The following is a 23087-nucleotide window of genomic DNA, read 5'->3' as shown; positions in this document are numbered from 1 at the left end:
GCGATACAGCCGACGTCGTTATATCGTCAGTATCCATGAGGCGTGTTTGTGTCATTCTAACACAAACAACATCACGTTCAAGTGCGTTACCTCATGTTGTAGAGCAAATGTCGTTCGCTAGGCACGGGAAGGTAGCCATCTTGCAAACTTCTGAAAATTATCTAGCAGATAGTAATAATTCTACCTTTTCAATATCTTCTCTTAACTCCTAGCAAACGTAACACAAAAGAAGCGATTGGATCTCAAGAAAATTTCATTCCGCACCATATGTGTGCGTGCCTGCTGACAAAGTTGAAAAATTAGACTCCAGACGATCTAAGGTTAGGAAGGAAAAACGTGTTGAGGAGGAGACAGTTTTTTTCCTATCTTAGGAAACGTTTGCTGCGATAATGCAGCTGTCAGGTTTCTTCCATGACAGAGTTGGCAAATGCTCTCAATGTCTTTTTCAAAGCGTTCGAAACCACGAACGATCTGTTCTAGCTTAAATGGGATAAAAGCAGCATGTGGGCAGATATAAAGCTAAAATATACGGTTTTTTTTCTGAAACACTTTATGCTATTGAATACTGTCCATGTATACATGCGCAGCTATGGTTCTGGTGTTGACAAAAAGCATGTGCTGGCGATTTTCTCGTTTTCTTTATAGTACGACAATCAGAATTATAACGGCGGTTCAAATAAATCATGCGCTACAATGAAAACGATATCCTTATCGTCATTAGAATGTACAAATTCGTTCCGTTTGATAACTTCCACTACATCCTACATTTGTGTCACTTACCACAAGAATAGTCGCTGAGTTCTGAAGTTATGCCTAAATTTTTCCTTTCGCCTAATACATATCAGCCCTGAGAGCTTGCCACTACCGCGCTGGCGACGACCAACGGTGAGTTGAACGTCTGTACAATCAGTTACCTTACGCCTCAAATGCCGAAGAAGCAAACGAGGAATGAGAAGAACGCAAACGACCCTGTCGACGACGCTCAGTGCTTGTCGTATCATACTAAACTGGCTCCAAACCGTCATGCTGCAAACCGCCCTATTTGGTTTTACCGTTCTACCTTGCCTCGTGTACGAGATTGTGACTTTGTTACGGGGTTCGCTCCCGTGTTTACTTGCTGGAACTGGCTGCAGCGACATGGGATGTGAGCAGTGACTTCGTTGGCGTTACCGTGGTGTGTTTCGGCGGAGGTCGCTACAGTAGTTACATAGCTGCAGTTGCTGTCATTGGTACAGTTAATTAGAAGTTACGACAGTGATGGTAAACGGGGCCGGGAAGCTGGAGCTTACGGTATATACTCAGGCAAGTGGTAAGATACCGGAACGTTGTATGTCTCGGGAGTGCTGACGGCAACTGCGGCATGGCCATCGCTGCAACATACCTCGAACAACATAGGGAGATTTCTGGGGAGGAGGCGTTGCGTTTGTCCATTGGACGGTTTCGGTATCCCCATTTTTCCGCTTCCCTCAGTCGCTGTCCAAGAACCGCAGAACGTTGTCGTCCCATTAAAACCCCCATTCACGGTATTCGCCTAGACAACCATTGCGTTGGGGAACAGGCGGTACCGGCATTTCGTCTTTTTCCAACCAAAGGTCTGAGTGTAGACGACGACGGCGGCGGCGGCTATATGCCTCGTCTTTACTTCTAGCGCGACTCGTTTTTGCGCTACCGCCTTCTACTAACGTAAATAGAAGAGGGCGGTACCATATATATAGTGAGTAGTTTTGGATGAAACGAAGACCTCTCAAATGAGCCTTGTAGGCCCATTCACCACCGTCGCTCTTTGTTTCCCATGCTTCTTTTGCTGCCGTCGTCTTTGCTCGCGGTGACCATTTCGCACTTGAGAAGCAGCCTACGACAAGGATAGTACCAGCGGAAAAACGAAAAAGTCCAGTAGCGAAGAGGAAATACCACAGGGGAGTGCAAAGCAGGTGTGTGGAAGAAGGCTGAAAGCAAAAGGAATGGCACGAATCGTCGACCAGCGAGCAAGCACTTGCTGGCTTAACGAACTGGTGCGTCCAGTAATATGTACCTTTCGCACTGACTAAGGCAGTGGCTTCAGTAATCGCCGAAGGAGAAATGCCAACAGTGAAGCTGACGCTGCTGTTGCATGCTACGCAGAAGAGTAGAAAAACGTCGATTTCGAGGCTCCTAGTAGCCATGGCAGTAGCTGAGTGGGTGCGAGAATGGAATCATATGGTTGCTGGTGAAATACAAATGGATGCAAAGGATACAGAAACGGAGGAAGAATCTTAAGGTTATTGCTAAGAAAGTGAACAGCGAAAAGAAGTGGCGACGCTGCTTCTGGCCTATAGGAACCCACAAAACGATGAAGAGCCAAAGGGAGCAAAGTGGGTGCGCTGAAAGAGGGGGCATAACCGGTTGTCTCACTATCTGCGTTCGTTCCTTTATTTATAGCCTCAGTGATGTTGTTTCGTACTGTGCAGGCTGTGCCCTAGACGGCAGCAGGTACCATCACAGGCAACTGCCAGCCCAAGAGCATGGCGAACTGCCAATGAAAGTGAGGGGGACGGCGAACGAAAGCGACGATAGCGCCTGAAGGCAGCTTCTCGTGGCCGTCATAACTTCGATTTGACTCGTGAGATGTCTAAACAAACAAACTGAATTGGGTAGTTGACGCAGCGGCTCACAGTGGCATTGTGCCAATGTACTGCTGCAAGTATCCCCAATGCGGCGTGCGAAGTAGTCCCAGGCCATGTTCACACAATAGACGGTACTGGAAACGTCTTGACGTAGACGTTACTCGGTAGCACAAGACATTTTGTCTCGATATGACAATAACAAAGTAGTAAATTTCTATTGATTTATTTCATTTTAATTATTTGCCGATTGAGCTTGGCTAATCAGTAAGCGCAGGAATAAATACCTCTATGTAGATATTAAGTTCCATATGACGTAAGATTGCAGGGCCGTAATTGACAATATAATGCAATAAAGGAACAACACTATTTACTGCACTTCAAACGCTGACAATAAACGCCTTCTAAAATAGTAATAACAAGATAGCTCATGTATAGAATCAACATAAAGTAACATGCTTTTCGTGTTTCGCGTCCGGTACTTGAATCGTTAAACAATACTTCAGATAGCTGACAACCAGCATAAAACAAAATATTCCTATTCGATGATTCGAATCCAGACCATCACATAACCCAACGTATACCATGGTATTTTATATATATATATATACACATACATATACACTTTATATACCCACTGCGCTACCCTGGGAACCGAAGCATCTAACTGAAAAGAGATACGCATTGTATTTATAAAATGGTAGGCCTAGGCAGCAGGTGTTGTAGATTTCTCGAAGAGACGGTTTTGTTTAATCCCTAAGGTCTTCTTGGTTTATGATAGAAGAGCAACAAAGTATGATTCTAAATCAAGTCAATTTTTAATCGTGTATTGAAGAAATTCTTCGAGTTTTCACGTTCCGTGTTACTACCAAGTGACGCTTTGGACCGCTGGCTTCTAATGTGAAACGTAGCAAGTATATACCCCAATCTAAACCACCTTTCATATCTCAACGTTGACTAGGCAAGCAAGTTATCACCACATTATCAGTTCTTTGTGTCCTTGCACATTATAAACTCTGAAATAGGAACCGGAAAATGAATTGTAGGAGCGTCCCTTGGAGACTGCCTGTGCTGCCAGACGGCAGCTAGTAAACTACTAAGGTTTACTCTAAATAATATCATGAAAGGTGCCCGTGGCAAACCCCCATGACTAGATCAGTGTTCTTTCTAGCAGTAGAGCATAAAATGCGTACTCGGAGCATAAAATAGTACTGTTTTTAGCGATCGAAAGCTGCGGGAGATAAGATAACGGTCCGTACTGCTCAGACAATTTATGTTAGCTCAGTGTAGCTGTATATATATGTGTCTTAGGTAGTGACTGGGTACATAGGGAGGGCCGATATATTTGTACCATCGTGCAACTCCGCCATTCCCTATATATATACATTTTACACGGGTAGTTTTCAGGCGAAATATGGATACGTTGTTCATTCATTACTGTGTGTGGTGACGGATCCTACGATCGATACATTTTTACCAATGTATCATACTTTTTAGACATAACTTGTGTGCAAGGTTTTATGGATTTTCACGTTCAGTACATAAATATTTTCCCACAACTAATCTCTCTCGAAAATCCTTTTAACATCCTTTTTAAAAGATTTTTCCTGGAGAAACCATTTCCTGGTATCTTATTAGCCAGACTAAGGCTTTGCCCACGTAACAATTGTGGGAGCCTTTGAATTTTACTGATTTCGACTTGGCGGCCATCTTTGAAACTCGCTTGGTGTGGTGTTTGCCGAGGCTTCCTATAACTAGAATCTAATTTTGGTATAAAGTAAGTCGCTTGAGTAGATGACATTTTACTTGTAATCAGGCTCTCTGGAAATCGACCGGAGCAGCGGTAACCATTTCTAGAACGTACTTGATATCTTTTAACACTGGACGCTTGATTCTTTTCTGTTATTATGTCCTATTCAACCTTTTAATTTTCGTTATGTACATCACATATGTAATAAAACTAAATAGATTAATCGTTGAAAGATTCATCTTTTATAACCACTATCCGAACTCTTTTCGATTTACAGGTGCGTCGTTCCCTTACACGTCTCGAAGATACGCTCAAAGAAACAAAGAAAAACGAGGACAAGCTAATCACAAACTGCACAAACGTCCGAGAGGAGATCGCTGACGTTATTGGTAGAAGTGTCAAAGGTAACTTAAGAACATAGTGGAATAACGCGCTTCTTTAAAATACCTGTTCACTTATTCCTTATACAACTAATGTCATGAGCTGCCTGACAGTGTGGACAAAATTATTGCAGCCTACATTGGAGCAGCCTGTTTCGTCGATTGATTTATAGCATGGACGTTCCGTTATATTTTAAGGGGTTGGTTGTATCAAGCCTGTGTGGCGGATAGCGATTTTCCATATTAAACGATTTTTAAAAACGTTTGTTCCCATTAGAAATCTTCTCTGATCATACAAGGCCCACTTAGTTTTCATCTGGATCAGCCTAGACATTTGTATTCACGTAGGGTGGGGCGAAAAAATGTATGATACTAATTTTTAATAGTCTCTCACTTTGATCTACTATTTTGCATTTACTCGATCCTTGCGTTCCTGCTCAATGTAAGATAACACGTTTCTTCTTTTCAAGAAGCTTTTCGTTTTTGATTTGTTCTTGTGGAGATCTGCGAGGCACATAGTTGTTCATCCACAAGTTGATTTGGGCAATCACACGCCTTCTCAACGTCCCTCCCGAAGAGTACGATGGATATTATACAAATACTATGCAAGCAACTGAAATGGAGCGGTGTAGGGATATTATGCCTATGAACTGTAAGAGAGCAAGTCGAACAAGATTCGTGCTTTTCTATCGCATCACTGAGGGCTCTTATTTTTCTGGGGCACACAGGGGCACCGTGATGTTTAGTTATGCAGCATGCGCCATAGCCCGAGAAAGATGAATCGACTAAGCGTAAAAAATGGCTTGAGAAGATTTTTTCGGTTGACGAATATCATAGCTGGAATAATTTGTATAAAGAGAGGCACTTATCTAGGCCAGCTCCTCCCTTTGTCTCGTATAACACCAAATGAAAATTGAAAAGAGCAAAATGTAATGCATATTCTTGGGGTATGCCGGCTGGTAGAACATACATATTATATGAGTAAAATATTCAAATAATAAGAGATAATTACAGCGTAACTCGAATGTAGAATACGAATATAATAAATTAGCATATCTATATTATATAAATATATATAAAAAAAAATATATATATACAAAAATATAGCAGTACGTAATGTAGTGAAGCTGAAGATTTGCAATGTCGATGGCCACGCTAAGCGTCCTGTTTTGATGGTCTATACATATAATATAGATAAAGCGTTTTCAACTTTACACGAAATCGTACAAGGAAGAGGGAAGTAAAACCTTACAGTCACAAACTGGCCCTTCCACTAGTTCTTTTTGAAAATATAGAGAGACCAGGAAGTCCCGCGACCTTTATCATCGCTATCGGCATGCTCCAATCATAGCACACACGGCGGTGCCTTCACGTGTTGTACACTGTCAGCATTACGTCGACTCACTCACGTTACGGCCATACCGTTGTGCGGCAAATCGATCGCAATCGAACGCCTGTTCCTAATAGGAAGTCACTCAAATCCGTTTTTAGTCGTCGTAGCGTTCATTTGAGTATATTATGTAAATTCCACAGAGGAATTTATTATGCCAATGACGCAAGATGAAATAGGGTACCTTATGTTATTAACGAGTTCCCGCACAATGCTACCGCGCTACCGAGCGAACCATGTAACGAGACATTGCAAAATGACCCTTCATCTAAAAGTCATTGCTTTAAGGTATGCTCTGTATAGGTAACCTGGGACCATTGGTGTCCCTATGCATTTATTTGAATCCTTTTTGCAGCGACCGCACTGATTTACCATAGAAGCAAACAACTATGATAAAAAAAAAACAAATTTTGACAATACGTACGCCGTACGACGGCCAGTTTATCTTCTTCTTCATAGAAAATCCGCTTTAACCAGAAGAATAGGAAGTAACATTCAATAAGTCTGTCTACAACGGGATTTTATTGTTCACCCTCTTAGTGAGTAGCCCAAGACGTTTTTCATTGCTAAACGTGTGCGTAAATGATTCATCCGAGGCCGACCTCCAGACCCTTTGACAGTCATAAAAAAATGTTCTAATATCTTTGGTAATAATACATGCTTTGATCAATTCGGATGACTTTTAAGAAAAGCTCTTCAGCTTTAGTGATCACTGTTAAACGCTCTTTGTCACTAGATACTCATTTATGAGAACGAATCAGGTACATTCCAGAATTATACTACATAAGTAACGTTCCGGTTCCTTGTCGGCTTCTTACTATCCAAGCGTTTCAAAAATGATTGCTAAAACAGATTCATCCATCTACACTTTAACGGGTCTGTATTACCAGCCGTTCTGGTAGAACGGCTTTCTGCAATTTTGATTTGAAATTCGTTACTATGACGTTGGCCAAATTAGAGTGCTTCCCACCCACATTTATCCCGTTCAGTATTATGACGTGGTAGAGGCCGTTAGCAAGCGTTGAACTGGAAAGAGAGGTGAAAGGGAAATTGTTTGCGCAGACCCTGATGAATGAACGCTGCTTGCGGACAATCGACTATTCGAGGCACATTTCTGCAAACAACGAGTTCTACGACCTCAGCCTTCATTCAACTTCACAGCTTTCTATTTTTTCGGGCTCCTGAAGATGACGAAAGCTTGCGGAAGGCACTCCACTCAAGCATCAGCGCTACTTGACAGTAGTTTTGCCACTTACACGCCACGTTCCTCAATGACAGTTACCGTAGAAGTCGATTAGCATAAAACAATTCGTCTGGAGCATTCCGTCGCCTTTCTTAGGCAACTTTACCTGTTCCTTCCGTTTTTGATTAGAACTGCAAGCAAATAAGACATAACGGTTCATTCAACTACGACCCTCTTTATATTGTTATAAAGTAGCAGAGCTATCGACAGTATCTATGAATCGCCTATGAAGGCTTTAGACATGACGAGTCGATGATCACCAATTGAATTAATAATAATTTGTATTCTTTTTGAAATCGATTCGTTAGATTTAGAAAGGCTAAAAGATCGACTCAGCAGCGAGGTTGATAGTTACGAAGAAACAGAAACTGGTACTCTAGCTAAACTTTCCGAAGATCTCGAGCAGGAGTTCTCAACAATTAACGCCAACTGTGAAGTTGTTGAGAAGTACATCGATGAAGATCACGACTGGACTGATACAGAATTGGTAAGGTTTGCTCCCGTTCTTAAAATTACCTATTGAAATCTTTATTTTAATTAAAGCTATATACCATTATTATAGAATTGACACAAACGTATCATCACAATTCTTCGTGAGCTACTGGCATTCTCCGTGACTAATATAATGCTTAGAGTTTGCATCTCTAGCAGCATCATACGAGTATCTTCAAGAAATGCTTCTGAGTTTGCATCGTCAGATCTTATATTTCAGATCGTTTAGTAAACAAATTGTGTCCATATAATCAAGAAATGGTAAAGAGCCGCGGACTCCTTTAATATAAACCGTTACTTAAAGGACTCTAGTTTACTTTTGTGGGGATTGCGGCGAACCAATTGATCTTTTGCATAGTGCGTGGGTGACGTCTCGGTAATCACCCTAGCTTGTACATTATCAACTCCAAATGATTAGTACCGCGGAGATTTGTAGAGCGCAGGCGTGCGTCAATAAGGCATATATTCACAAAGTACATCTAATTGCCTCATCGTAAAGTTTATATTTGAAATATTCCTATTGATCATTAGAAAACCAATAATGAAGATAAAGCAAAGAGCACGAGATTCAACCACGGTCGAAGCGCGTGTGATTCGTCCATTGCTTTCGTTAAGGATTTCTACGTAAATTGTTTGTACTCGCTGCAAATAGACTCCTTCTGGCATGCCTCAGACTACATTTACCAAAATTCAGTTTTCCTCGTACATTCACAGCGAGGTCTGTCCCCTTGAAAATCTAAGTAACGCGGGTGTTTTTTTGAACTCACCATGGTAAATGCGCGAATTCGTTTATTTACGAGACTTCTACGAGCATTCAAATGGTAGCTGCGGATCTAATACGTTTCCAGTAAAATTATTATATTAAATAAATCTTAGTTTAGCAACAACAGGTACGGCGCTTCGGTTTTTGTGTCAGAAGTCCGGAAATGTATATGTTAGGATTTACTAGCTTCCGCATCAGTTGATACGTAGGGTCAAGTTAATCGCGTCTACCTGAAACCTGAATCATCAGTTATGAAAAAACGAGCTTAAATCGTATAAAAAAATCCCATTGATGCATGTATATAACTATATATGATGAAGCATGTATATAACATAGGAGGCGGCAAAACTTAGGCGCACTTTAAAGACAGGTAAAATTGAAAGTCACATAACCGAAACTTTGAAATTATCTAAGAAAAATAGCATAATTATATTTGTCCATTGTTTCCTTTGTCTGTAGGTGGAATACAAAGAAATTTTTATCAAAACGCTCGAATTTCTTCGAAATTTTGACGCAGACACCACCGATTATGGAAGACGAGTGCGTCTCAATATTCTCACCGACACTGAACAGGTAGTTAGATTAGAGAATTTTGGCCAAGATTTTGTAATTCTACAGATTCCTATATCATGGAGATTGTGTAATTATATATTATATTTATATAATATAATAAATTACTATATTAGTAATAGCGAATCATGACTTAATTCATATTCTGGTTGGTGGCTTCAAGGTTCACAAAATCCTAACTGGTTTACTGGAACTTAAGATTCAGCCTTCGTCAAGCGTAAACCAATCTTTCACACCAGCAGGTCAGACATTACCCAATGCCTTGATGCGTTCCCAGTCTGATCACAGGCTAGCAAGCCAGTTTAAGAAGGTCGATTCCAGATCTATGCTGGATATATCTCAAGTAAGAATAGACGAGTTATGTGTACTGCTCTCATGTTTAGTAGGTTAATCGCAGAACCTTAATACAATCGACATCGATGCTTCCTTCACACCTACCGTATGAAATTAACAAGTAGGTTGTCATACATAGACATGCGTCTAACTGTAACATACCCAGTTCAAGTGTGAGTTTGATTTTTCCCTGCCCTTCTAAGAAGTAATGATCGAACAGTTTCGGGCAGAAATGAAACACAATGCTAGATTCCATAGTACGTTATAGATAAAATTATAAGGAAATTTTATAATTTGCCACACTTGAAAGAGTAGCTTAGCATATAATTTATTTATCACAATTTGATTCAGCGGGACGGTGCAAGTGATAACGAGGAGCGAGGCCAGGGGAAAACCGATATCCTGCGTCGATATGGCCTCCTCGGCGACGATGACAGCCACGGAAGTTCGCGGCATGGCGGATACAAATCGAAGTATGTACGCGATCTACTTCAGGAGCAGGAAAGCATGATGCGGCCTCAAACGGCCACAAGGTATGGACCGCTAGCAGAATTCTACCTATTGAAGGTGGATCCAAACGAGGAACAGAATGTAATTTATAGAACCTGTACTGACTATTAGTTGAAGCCTGGTTGATGAATGCCACTGGGGTTAAAAACATACGTAAATTCCTCACATCTGACGTGGTTTTGACGCACATCAACATCGACGCCACCCCGGGAAAGGCAAAGAATGACGACACCCATTCACAAAAGGAAAGTTGCTGTATAGAGTCGAATACGTAGTTCATAGACCTAAGGGGTAGTAAGTTTCCGAATAGGACAGGCGCGGTGGAAGGGACGAAAATCAAACTCTTTTAGAGACAAGCGTAGAGGTGTCTTTTCCCTTTGATGACGTGTACTCTAGTAGACTGCTCTTAATTTTTTTCCCGTAAGTCGATAAGTCGTTATAGTATATACCCACCGAAAATTTTTTGTTGAGACATGTCGTTGTAACTAGAACGAATATGTCTTCGAACGAGCATTTAAAGTGCGCTATATATACTATAATTACGTCAGAGAAGACTATTTTGTATGTCGTCAATTCTTACATTTACAGTCGATTTGAAGAAGATAAGATCAAGGAGCCGGAACAGCTTCTGAAGGTGTTCGATGTTGATGGTGCGGCCCGGGCTCCTCTCAGCGGTATAGTAAAAATCGAAGATTCGGGAAGGTTTATGGAGCGCGTATTTGAAAGCCAGAAGAAGGCCAAGGCAAAAAGGGAAGAGAAGGAAAACCTAAAAAGGATGCAAGAGCAGCAGCAGAAATTAACACAGATAGCTCAACAGGTTAGTGATGGTATGCTACGATAGAGTTCAAATGATAGCCAGGCTCGTTAATCGCCCTTTCTCGTATATATATGGATTCGTTTCAGCGTGCGTCTCCCACTTCTTATCGCTTTTATCAATGCCTAGTGTTGATTTCGACAGCTACAACTCAACAATCCTTTAGCGAAAACTTCGAAAGGGGGTTGAAATTAGTGAAGTGGGTAAGCGGGTTGAAGTTGAGACCGTGTATCAATTTACCAAACTCCTAAATGGCTAGAAATGACAACCTCGACTGACGGCAGCTCAAACGAACCTTTTAGCCAGTGGCGGCAAGACGATAAGGTATATACCCTTCAATCGTCTTGAAACGTACACCTGTCAGCCGTAGTTTTGGCCGTTGCAGTCGGTTATGAAAAGTTGATCTCATTAAGCGTTTACTGCAGATTTTATGCTATATTCTCCCTGGCGCTTTTCCTTTTGCTGTTAGCTATAAAAATATCGTAAGTGTGCAACTAATTCTGTACCTTTGCAGCAACTGTGGACCATTTCCTCCGTTGCCATCGCCAACAAATCTAGGTCTTCACACAGCCTTTTTACTGAACTTCTTATGCGACTAACTCCTTACTGCCAGCAACAAGTAAACTACATCTTGAGGCTTTATCATGGTACGATAGACTCTTCTTTCGATAATTCCCTATTGGCGTACAGAATTCTGCCAACTTACATTTAAAATCAAACGCAAAGGAGAAAAGTCAGACTAAAATCAAATTGCATTCTACCGTATCATGTTTATCTGGTCCACTTTTCTGTATCTCTATGTACGATTCGCACGTGGTGTCAGCCGCTGACAACAACGGTGCTTAGATATCACTCTTATTGAAAACCCATATCTCGTAACGGGCCCACTCGCTGGATACGCCAAAAGACTCCTCTCTTTCCTAGCCGCAAGCAGTTATAGCACATCTATGCACCCAGTATGTACGTGTATGCGCAAAAAACATATGCAATCTGACATCTGGCTTGGGTTCATTCTGAACTTTCGTAAAATTTTTCCCAGCGTCAATATCACAGCAGTGTCAGAAGTCGACTAGATGGGAAGATTACGCAATTCTTGGTTCGTATCGCTTGTGAAGTTATTTCCCCCAGTGCACGAAGCGTTCTCTCCCAATTCTTTCTGGGGTTTGGTCTGGCCACTGGAGCGTTCAAGATGACACTATAGGTGGCCTCCTTGTGAGACTAAACAAATCGGTGCGTCATATAATGTGATGGTGAAAGATCCGATGTTAACAAGTTGTTTCCACATAGCGAGAGCGTTCACTACAAGATCAAGCTACTCTCGCCTCCAGCTAAAGCTTCCCCTTGGGGTAGAACAATCTAACAAATATTTACATTTATGCAACGCTGCCGTACAGGCGTTCTAGAGTTTCTGTTCAGTAGTATTTATGGCATGTTGTATACAATATATGGTCCAGTTTACTTGATGCGTAGGCAAATAAAGGCGAACATTCTTCTTGAGCCCTACCTCACGAGCGCTTTTTGTCATATATATATATATATATATATACAGCGTGGCTCGCCTAAAAATTTTGGAGAGCTGCTTGTTATATGGGCATATGTTTATATGCTACTCCTAAAACAACGCAAAAGCCGGCTCTTTCTGAAACAGAACAACAAATTTGTCTTGGTGAACAGCAATGCGTGGTTTTTTAGGGAATCAAGTGAAGATCAGCTATTGTCCAATCTTCTGGTCCAGCTTCCACTAAAATTAGGAACTTTATTCTCTGCCTAGAGTCGATATTATCACTAGTTACATTATTATAAGTTTTCATGAGGGTCTTTAAAAATATAAGGGAAACCTCCATGAGGCAAACCGGAAGATCCACAATAGGATTTAGATATATTTTAGCGAGTTTGCATCTGCTAGTATTGCTTAACACCCAACTACTATTATACTATCATTATATTATTTGCAGATTTTAAAACAGGCTAGTTAAACATTTAATTGGTAAAAGTTAATCCCAAGTTGAGGTTGGATAGTGGCTATATTGAATGAACATGACCTTTAGGTGTCCCGTTCCAGCACATAAAAAGCATTTCATTTAGACATCTAATCTTGTTTAGATGCAGTCTTAGAAATCAAGCGTACGAAAAAAATATACATATATATAGTCCGGATCCATTTTGGGAGGTCAAAAAACTTCAGAACTATAAAGGCTAGAACACTTTAGTATGTACTAGACATACTGAGCTCTCAATGAGCCTCCTATGTATTTCTTTTGTTCGCTTTCTTGTTTGAAAGGATCGATGGTAGGTTCCATTATACAAAAGGCCTGGAAGCATTTGAAATCACACGAATTTAAATCTGAAAAATATGGAGACTGATCCTGTTTTCCTTGATTCAGGCCATGATTGAATCGTGGTGATGAGGTCGTGCATTGTTGTTGAAGAGCCACGTTGTCTGCTATTGATTGCCGTACCGCAAAATCATGGAATTCTTCAGGAGTTTGAAATATCTGGCAACATTGATCGATTCCCTCACTTGCAATATCTCGTGATCGCAAATGCGCGTGACGTCCATTGCAAATATCAGTATCAACTTAAATCCAGATTTATTTGGCATTTCAACCTGAATAGTTTTCTCTTCTAAAGGACCTTCCTCTATCGTTTTACCACGGTTATCATATCATTTTGTATATCTCCTATATCTTTATTTTTCGTAATACATGCCGAGAAATGTGCATTATCTGTGCTATATTTTTTCCGTGATAACAGCAACTCGTTCTTTCGTTTAGGTCCTGAAATCTAATCGCCTTCTTATAAATTTCAACTTGTTTACTTCCCTTAAAATGATTGTGCCAGCAATGAGCCGTGGTTTCGTTATTTATTAATCGTTGGTATATTCCACTGGCGCTCTTGTTTTATAAAAAAAAAACAAAATCTTAATCATAGAGCAGCACTAAACGATATCCTTGTCTTCGGACACATTATTCTCTGATAAAACTCAACCAACTTGTAATCGTGGATAGCTAAACTGTGGGTGTAAATACTCGCCAAATATTAACAAACTTTATTGATAGTGAGTAGTTCTTAAGTTACTCGAGTTTTTCGATCCGTAAACACAAATATATATGAACTTCATAAACTTGCATATTATGTACTTATTTTCAACTAGTTTAGCAGTTATTAATACTGATAGGTTAACAGGGTTATTACTCAAATGGTTTGTCTACATTGATATAAAATACAAATACGTATGCGTGAGTCAGTATGATATTTTTTCTTTCCGATCAAAGACTGCGCATTTGATAAATATCCAGTGCAAGACTAACGGAATCTTAGTGACCATTATACTGCAGAATGCGACAGTGAGCAAGTATTCCATGCGCTTTCAGTGGTCCTTAAGCTGATATTATTTATCCGACTAGCCAGTTTCTTTGGCCCATTGTTGTCGTCACGACTCTGGTGCGTCACGTATATTCGACGTGGTCCCGAGTCAACAGTAGTATTCAGTGGTCTTCGAAAGGACGATGACTGGATACGGGAATAGTTATTAGACCGTCTCTCTGCTGTTGAATCAGGAGAAGGCGTAGCTTGCTTGCGGTATTATTTACAAGACTGGTGAACCAATGCTTGGTAGATCGGTAGCCTAGAGGCTTTGCCAGCAATTCACTTCCTTCATCGGTGTGCTAATCGTCCGAAGGCAGTTGAAACCGTAGAAGCGCTTGTTTGATAGTGAAACTCAATAGTTTTGACTCATCGCGTCCGAAACCGCTGCCCCCCACAATGTTCCGGTTGGGCTGACGACGCTGGCGGAGGCGGCAACAGACGGTGGCGACGGCAGTGAATGAGATCGAGGCAAATAAGGACGGCGAACTGTTTAATGCTGGGGTATACAGGGTCTGGAATTGACTATATTCCTAGTGAGACGCAGCGTGTTGTTAGTTGTGCGTTCCCGTTGGTGCTAGCGTGTACTTTATATCTTGTTCCGACGGATTGCGGACTTAGATTCCACGGCGCGAAACAACGAAGAAGAGGAAGCTCTTACAATGGCATCGCAATGTCTTCCTTTCCATGTCGAGGCCTTGTGCGGCGTAGAGATGAGAGGAAGAACGAAGTTTACCTCTGTCAACAACTCCATACATTCCTGCCGCCCATCCCCAACGAATTCGGTCACCGTTGGCTTGTCTTGCAAGGCCAGCATTGCAAACATAGATGCGGAACTGCGTCACTCGCGAAGCGCAAGCACGGCTGGAAGGACGACGATAAAGCAGCAAAAGCGAGTCAACAGCAAACTCTGTGGGAATAATAAAGATATAGAAAGAGACGAAGCTATCGGGGGGGGGGGGGGGGCGGAGGCTCCACAAATGTTAATAGTTCTCAGTCGCAACTACAGTTCCTCGTTGCCCTTGTGTTGCTCTGTCGGTTAAATAGCAATGGTTTGGCGTCAGCAGTACAGTACCGCGGACGTGGTAGAAGCTGTTCACGCTTCTGTTATCGCCGCCCCCGCTTCTTGCTGTTGCAAAAGGAAACACAATGAGATTGTCGCCGATCAGTAGCAACAACAATGAAACAACAATAGTGCAACTCACAGCAACAACAACAACAACAACAATAATTACAATAGCATCAACAAGCAGATTATTATACGATCTAATCTAATACAAAAACTGCTGCGCCAGCAAAAATAGAAGTAGCGCATAGCAGAGAAGCGAACAAAAAGGTTGTAACGATCCCGTTGCGGCAGTGGGCATGTGCTAGCAGTAATATTTATAATGGGAACTTCGTTCGCTGACCCCGTTGTCGCTCGTATTTCGTATACTTGCCGTGTGTGATTCACACTACGTAGCGGTGACTACGCGTTAGGTCTGCGGTGGAAGCAGCTGCTCTAACTGCAGTACGAGTGTTATATTAGACGAAATGAGGAGGTAACAGTGGAAGTAATCATGGTAGCAGCGGAAAGCGAAGTTGTCGTAGTAAGATTATGGTTGCCAGGGCGGTTCGCGCATAGAAACGTTGCTGCGGACGGCTTTGTGAATCTGGTAGACATCTTTGTATGGTTTGTCCTAGTGCATTGTACAAGCAAGTTCAAAACGTTCCTTCAGGATAGCAGGAACGTAACTTTCTACGAGCGATAACAGCAGCAGAATGCGAGAAGTTGCCAGAAGGATGAAGGGCAAATGAAGGGGGATTCGCGTCTTCTGCGACCCAGCATAGGAGAAAAGAAAGGCAGACACGATACAGTCCGAAGTGCTTATAGGAAGGCAAGTTGCAAAGGAACTGTAGCAGTTGTGTACAGGTGTTATCTCTAAATGCCATCAGTTGTTAAGAAGTCGATGAATCAGGTGATGATCATAGTGCTAGACTTATGGATGGAAACGTAAATGTGTATTTGATTAGGTAACAGTTGTACGAACGTAACGAAGAAGGCTAATGCCAACTGAAACAAGTGGTTTAGTACTTTGATTTAGGCAGTTTGTTTGTATGCCGAAATGGTCAAAAAAACCAAAAAAAAACATCGCTGCTTCTACAGAATATAACATTATATTCTATTATTATAATATAACATTAGAAGACGGGTGCAGTCTCGACTTTAACAGCCTTGAAAAACTGCAGTCCATGTGTATATCTTAAAGCTGTTCACGTATCAATACTATTAAAGCTGTAACAGAATACACAAGTTATAATACCACGTTAGCAGCTAGTGGTGACCAGGCGTTTAAAGCTATCCTAAGCCATTTGTTATTCAAGAATTAGGGTTAAAGTTCGATACACATAGGAACGACATCAGTAGAGTTCGCTCGAGGTCAGCTTCCTTCATGCCTCTTATGCGACTCTGATGTTACAATACTTCAGTTTCGCGTTGGAAGACAGCAGGCCAAGTTTAACAGTAAATCGAATCTGGTACACATTTTTAGAAAGAACTAGCTTTAGCAATGTTTAGCCAACAGATATGGTTAGAAGCGCTCCTCCAGAGAGGGAGCACCTCCTCTAAGCAATTGAAGTAGCTATGTAACACTGAACGGTTTTCTGGAATAAACGTTATCACCTCCACTATGTAATATGTGTATGTACATCAGTACATACAATCATACTTCGTGTGCTATCTCCCAACTTGGTGACATTTCTTTGTAGAGGATGCAGCACCAAATGGCCAGTATGCGTGCCCAGCAACACACGCAACAACGAGGCGGAATCCCATCTGATCAATCGGCCGACTCAAGTTTAGCCGTGGCAGGAATGACCAATATGGGCGGTAGCGGAAACAGCACCGGGACCAACGCATCCGAGTCTGCCGCGCGAGACGAAAGACCTGATACAAGAAAAGACGGACCCGTATCGACGGTGAGTATTCGGCCGACTTCCGGTCGACATATAGGCGTATGCTAACCCGCGGCTCGATGTTTGCTATCACAATACTACAACAACCATTCACAGAAAACGTATTATTCAATATCTTCTACATAAAATTGATATTCCAGTTATGTAATTTTTTAGCTATTGAATATAGTATAACTATTAGTTATAGTGGAAAACAGAAGAATGTGGTTATTTAACTGTTTCGTAGCTTTCCACTTTTGGATAAACTACAATAAACGACAATAAACCTTGCAGAATGAAAAGTGGAAACCTTACATAAACGCAGACGTGGGTCTAAACTTTTTGGCGTTCGTGGCGTCTATGTTGTGTCTTATGTTAAAATGTTAGCTTAATTTTTAGCAGAAGCATGATTCTATATGTACATAATTTGTAACTCGCCGAACTCAAAGTTGAAACGTTGAACGGATTTTGTCAGCGATGAAAGAACTTTGTTCGTTAGAAAGAGTAGATAAGCGCTAAACGGGATAATTGATTTCTAAGTCCTCTAAGCGTATGTCTTAGCAATGCATTCTAAAATAAAAGCCTTGCCTGTATCCAAAAGCGCAATTAAATATAAACGGAATGAAAAAAGTCTCAGCATTGACGAAACTCTGGGTGACCTTTATGACGCAGTATCAAAACTTGGAAGTCAGATATATTCCCGCTGACATAGAAAGGTTTCTGCTGCCATTTTTGAGTTTTTTTTTGAGAGATTTTTGAGTAAGACCGAATGCAAAATATCGCTTACTTGGATATTACTTACTGCCGTGTTTGTACTGAAGGTACCCCAAAAAGCAGGCATTGTATTTCCCATTTCAGGTAACATCTCAGTCGGCGCATGAAGAGCCTTCAAAATACTCGACGGCGACGTTACGAACTCCTTCGCTAGACGACGATCGAGGAAGTGACTCAAGTTCCGTAAGATCCCGCCGAACATACCTCGAAGAAAGCACAACACCTTCAAGGGACTCTCCACTTTCCAGGTAGCCGTTTCCAACCAGTATTTTCACTCGCTGAAAAAAATATTTTTTTGTAAGCCTTTATGCGCTAGTTTCGTGATGGCGTTGCAGATATCACTGGAAAATAGGGATTCAAGGGTTTCAGCCACATTAATTAAATAGAATCGAGCAACAAATAATCTGAAGATGCATACCCTATTTCTTCCCCATAGGCGTTGTTACAGTTTATAAATGGACTTTTGACAAAAACCGGTGGGTTACCTAGAGTTATTGACGAAGTGCTTTTCTTTCCTACTTTGAATTATGTTGACGAGAGTTCGATTCGAAGAGAGGAGGTAAACAATCTAATTTAAAAATTAGTTTGCTCGTACTGCAATATGGTGCCACTTTTTTTTCTCTAGATTTGTTTCAATAATCGTTTGTACACACCTGTAGAAATGTTCTATGCTTTGCACTTAACACGTACATAAACACCATACATGCGTTGGAATTCTCCTCGCAAGACCTTGCAAGGAGAATTAGCGAGATAAGATTCCTTACCGCTCTATGAAGGCGTTCCACAAGGAACACAAGGACAAGAGTGCCTGCTTAGTAGAGCTCCGTGTCATAGGGGAACCATGGATATGGTAACATTGTGGCGATCACAAGGAATGCAAGGCGTTCGAAAAAGAAGGAGAGATAAAAGCAGAAAAGGCAATGGAAGTACAGACGTACATGGGGACGAAATACGTCTAGTTATTTTTGTCTAGGAAACCAAGAGAAGTGTTGGTGGCCACAGTGTCCCAGCATCAGCGGTTTTCGCCATGCGACGAGCCTAACGCTTTAAACAGCAGACAGCAGTTGGTCGCCGGTACATTAGTTGTAATCGTATTTCTTAATCAAGAATTCTCCACGTCGGTACTCGTATGGACTGGTGCAAGCACTATACATTTTTAACTGCTGTTGGCACAACGCTGCGATCGCCACCCAGCTGGGTTTTTCGGCCCCACATACCTACGCATCCCTTTTAATCCTTTGCCTGTGTTGGTTTCCCGTGCTGACAGCTGCTGCGGTAGACCGGCTGCGAAACTGTCGACAGCTAACCTTCATTCATTTGATCCGCACCAGCAGTCAAAAAGGAGCAAGAAAAGCTCGCTGAATGTCGGTCACTTTTATGCTAGTCTAGTTTTCGTCGGCATTTTAGCTTGTATTCTCTAAATGTGTAGCGGCGGCCCGGGCAGCATCTGAAGTATGTGGTGAAGGTATACCACCAATGAGGAGTGAAATGACGTAGTTAAACGTGATCCGGAGGTGGATAGTGACAAAAATTTCAAAAGGTGCTTCTTCTACGTCGGTTCTATGTCGGGACGTGGGTTAGGACAAACCAGATGCGCACACACCAGACCCACCGAATAGTCACCTAGCGCGTGCGTATTTCAATACGTGACGCAAACGAATAACAACGCTAAGCGCTAAATCTGGTAAATTATCGCTTGTATGGAACTAATGAAAAGTATGGGTGTCACCTAAAACCAATAACAACGTACATGGACTTTTTTATGCTTCCTTGAATTCTGTCCTATTCACGGAGGCGCAACTAGGGAATCACCAACGGCAGCAGCATTAACCGAAATGAGCAGCAGCGAAAGCCGATACGTCCCTTCCACCTATGCGCCTTTTCTACGGTTTAACTCTTTCTCTGTATATGACGACTAGACGAGAACCTTGTCAGCCACCTTTTCAATTATCTGCCAGGGAGAAGGGAGCAACTGCAACAATAGTACGGCTATGCGTGCAGCATGCAGACAGTAGCTGAAAGTGGGATAACCCCAAAAGGAACGACAGCTGCTGATTCTTATGTTGTTCATTAGAAGATGACAATGTTTTTGGTAATGGTAATATCGATTGCCATTGGATGTATAACGATAAACGCTTCAGCAAAGAGCTGGCAAAGGTGCGTTCGTTGAAGTTGTCACTATTTTTGCTGTTGCTCATTAGATTTTGGTTGCTTTTTTTCCATGACTCATACCGCTGTCGCGGTTTACCTTGCCTCACTCAGCCAAAATGAGTTTCTAAAAGCGTGCGAAGTCGTCTCTTAAGCTTTAAAAAAAGTCACGTTTCCTGCTGCCATTGGCCGGCCTGTCCCCCATTCCCGAAAGTGGGCCAAGGAAAGAGTCTATGGACAGAGAAATGTTGAAAAAATGAGAAAGACTGATAGCCAAACTTGGAGGAAATTTTGTAAGTACTTTTGTCCAAAATGGATTAATTGCTTTGGCGGGTTAATGAGACGAATAGCAACAAGTCGAGTTGTTTTTATACGTTAAGAGAACGTACGAAAAGAATAAGAAACATTTAGCTACAAAGTACGCTATCAACTAAGCAGTGCTTTTGCTGGATCTGCATCCTTCCGCTAAGCAAATTTTACATATTTATCTTTTTTCATGTAAGTCTCTTGACATTGTTTGATTGTTATGATGATCATGACCGTTTCACACACTTTCTCTGCGTTTTAGGGTAATCGTTGGAAGGTTACAAAAAATAATGTTCTAGTTTTCGTGCCCAATCCAATTAGAATAGTAAATGTGATTAAATCTCATATTTGTCCTCATTCTGACTATTTTGACAAATCCATAAATGAATATTAAAAAGAATAAAATTAACTTCAGTGAATTTAATTACGCTTGTAAACGTCCGCGCCTTTTGTAATAACACCCGCGCACCTATAACGAACAGTCGTTAGATATCATCACCAAAATCTTAGATTGCTTAACAGTTCTGTCGACAAATCTTTATGCTGTTATATAGCAGAATTCAGATCACGTTGGTTTCTGCGCGTAAAAATGCTTCATGGTAAACCCCTCGATCTATAGTCATAAGGTCTGCTGTAAAATAATAGGTGCACAATTAATTATCGTACACAGCCGCAATATTTTTTACTAGTTTATTTTATGAAGTTAATAGCGCATCTTGTCTTTTGGGTTGGTCCTGTTGGATTACTAACTGACACATCTCGTATTTCCCGCCAGAATGACCAGTAAACCCGACGAGGAACGCAACCCTTATCGATCGTCATCGGTCAGCGATTACCCGTCGCGAACGGCCTCTACTGCTTTGACTTCTCGTAGACAGGGCTATGGATTGCGACAGCCGTCTAGGGTGAGTATAATTGTTTAGCTTCCGGTGGATTTTAAGCTTGAATTCAAGATGGGCGTGTAACATATAGAGTCATCTTCGAACTGTTAACAACCGACATTGAATATCCTATATATTCAACGGATTTCTAAAACTGGTAAATACGACCCATGTGGGGTAGCAGTCTTCAGAATGCTCGTCAACTTCGTATCGTTAACATCATTGCGTCATAATCTCACAATGTGAGCAAAACCAAAGTAGATCTCGATAGTAACGGCTTGTCCATTTTCTATTGCTACTTAGAAAAAAGGTGTTTTTAAAAGCCCTATATAACTGGAACTTTCATTTAATCGGTCAGCCATTCAATTGTATCAAATATACGATTTATTTATTTATTTATTGAAGCGATCTAAAACAGGATCTTGGTGCAGGTTATCAATGCAATTGATTTTACGAGATAAATGAGTTCGTTGATTACTTTTAGCCACCTGTGACTAGTTTCGTTGGAAGCGCACCGTTCTTCACGGCAAATCGGTGCTATCGCTGTTTCCGCATACTACACTTTTCCCCAAATTTCCCACGACTTTCAGAGTTCTGGTATGAAAAGAAATACATTTTTTCGTAGTACGAATGTGTGGACAAATGTTGAGTGCCAAGCGTATTAATAAGCCCATACAATTAGTGAGCTTGTGATCAATACCGCTGATTGCTATCAATATACTATTTTTTTGCTCTGGACGACGTTATCGATGTCTTCTATAGAACAACATTACTCTCTAGTTATCCTATGGTTGGCAGGTCCAGGATAGCGAAAGTGACAGTGAATCTGAAGAAAGCGAAGGCCAACCACAGACAGGCCCAGTAGGTCGACGTTTCGACGAAAGTTCGTCAGTGAGCGCACTACTGAGCAGAAGCCAGGAAGTCAGGAAGAACATGTCTATAGCTGACAATGCACCGAGAGACCAGCGGCAGCGAAATCGTAAGAAAATCCGCTGATGTGACAGTTATAGCATTAATCGTCAGGTATCGCTGACGTCGATCATTCTGGCGATCCTTGTCGTGCACGGCTAACCTGCTATGTATCCATATTCATTATGTTTGCTTGTAGATACGCAGCGTATAACTCATTATTGCTACACGAAATGTTGAAATTCTCACAATTTTGTCATCAGTAACTTTTTAATCTTTTAAAATCACTTTGGTTCTTAGATTTCAAAATAACGTTCCGCGATATATGAGAATTGCCAACGTTTGAACCTTACAGAGTACTACCATGAGCCCGTTTCTAGCGGAACTAAACTACCTAAATTAAGCATTAAAAACCCAGTAGCCAAATCACTAACTGCGTAGGATCATTGTGCATGCAATCGTATCTGGCCTTTCTATAGGCTTTTCACGCATGTTTAATAATACTAATCCTATTATTTAGTGTTACATTGTTCTATGTAACTGGGGCATCTTCTTACTATTTACACGACATCGGCAAACATTGAAATTTGTCTTCCGGGGCTCCTTTTCGCACTGCTCTAGTTGCTCTTCTCGTCTTCTGTACCGAGAAGAAGCCGTTAACATTTTTCTCTCTCGGTTCTTCCCAAGCAATCACAGCGCAAGATGCTCGTGCCCATGCTTTCGCGTTAAGGTCTCGGCGGACTCTTCATTGCCATAACGTCATAGCGATCTTCTTTTCCTGATAAAGATATCCGAAATATATTTCGTTGCTGGCTTTCTTGTTATTTTCTTCTTCCCTTGCATGCTACTAGCGCTGGCGCTATTTTAGGAGATGTCGAGTACATACCTGTGAGGTTGCATTCTCATACTTCTATATATATGTAC

General features: G+C 41.4%; 1 protein-coding gene across 3 annotated transcripts in view; it reads left to right on the top strand.

Annotated features, from left to right (window-relative positions):
* The window catches only part of tn (tripartite motif containing protein thin), a 58277-nt gene that overhangs the window by 15505 nt on the left and 19685 nt on the right, over window positions 1-23087 (top strand). For all 3 annotated transcript variants that reach the window (XM_022797288.2, XM_022797289.2, XM_022797290.2), the window contains exons 3-12: window positions 4628-4754; window positions 7672-7850; window positions 9078-9191; window positions 9352-9531; window positions 9873-10054; window positions 10620-10848; window positions 16960-17169; window positions 18004-18167; window positions 21149-21278; window positions 22053-22233. In XM_022797288.2, the coding sequence (XP_022653023.1) occupies window positions 4628-4754; window positions 7672-7850; window positions 9078-9191; window positions 9352-9531; window positions 9873-10054; window positions 10620-10848; window positions 16960-17169; window positions 18004-18167; window positions 21149-21278; window positions 22053-22233 (1696 nt within the window). The remainder of the gene's footprint in view (window positions 1-4627; window positions 4755-7671; window positions 7851-9077; window positions 9192-9351; window positions 9532-9872; window positions 10055-10619; window positions 10849-16959; window positions 17170-18003; window positions 18168-21148; window positions 21279-22052; window positions 22234-23087) is intronic.

Source organism: Varroa destructor, unplaced genomic scaffold, assembly GCF_002443255.2.
Source record: "Varroa destructor unplaced genomic scaffold, Vdes_3.0 BEIS01000003.1, whole genome shotgun sequence".
Classification (NCBI taxonomy): domain Eukaryota; kingdom Metazoa; phylum Arthropoda; class Arachnida; order Mesostigmata; family Varroidae; genus Varroa; species Varroa destructor.
This window is presented reverse-complemented; position numbering and strand designations above follow the sequence as displayed.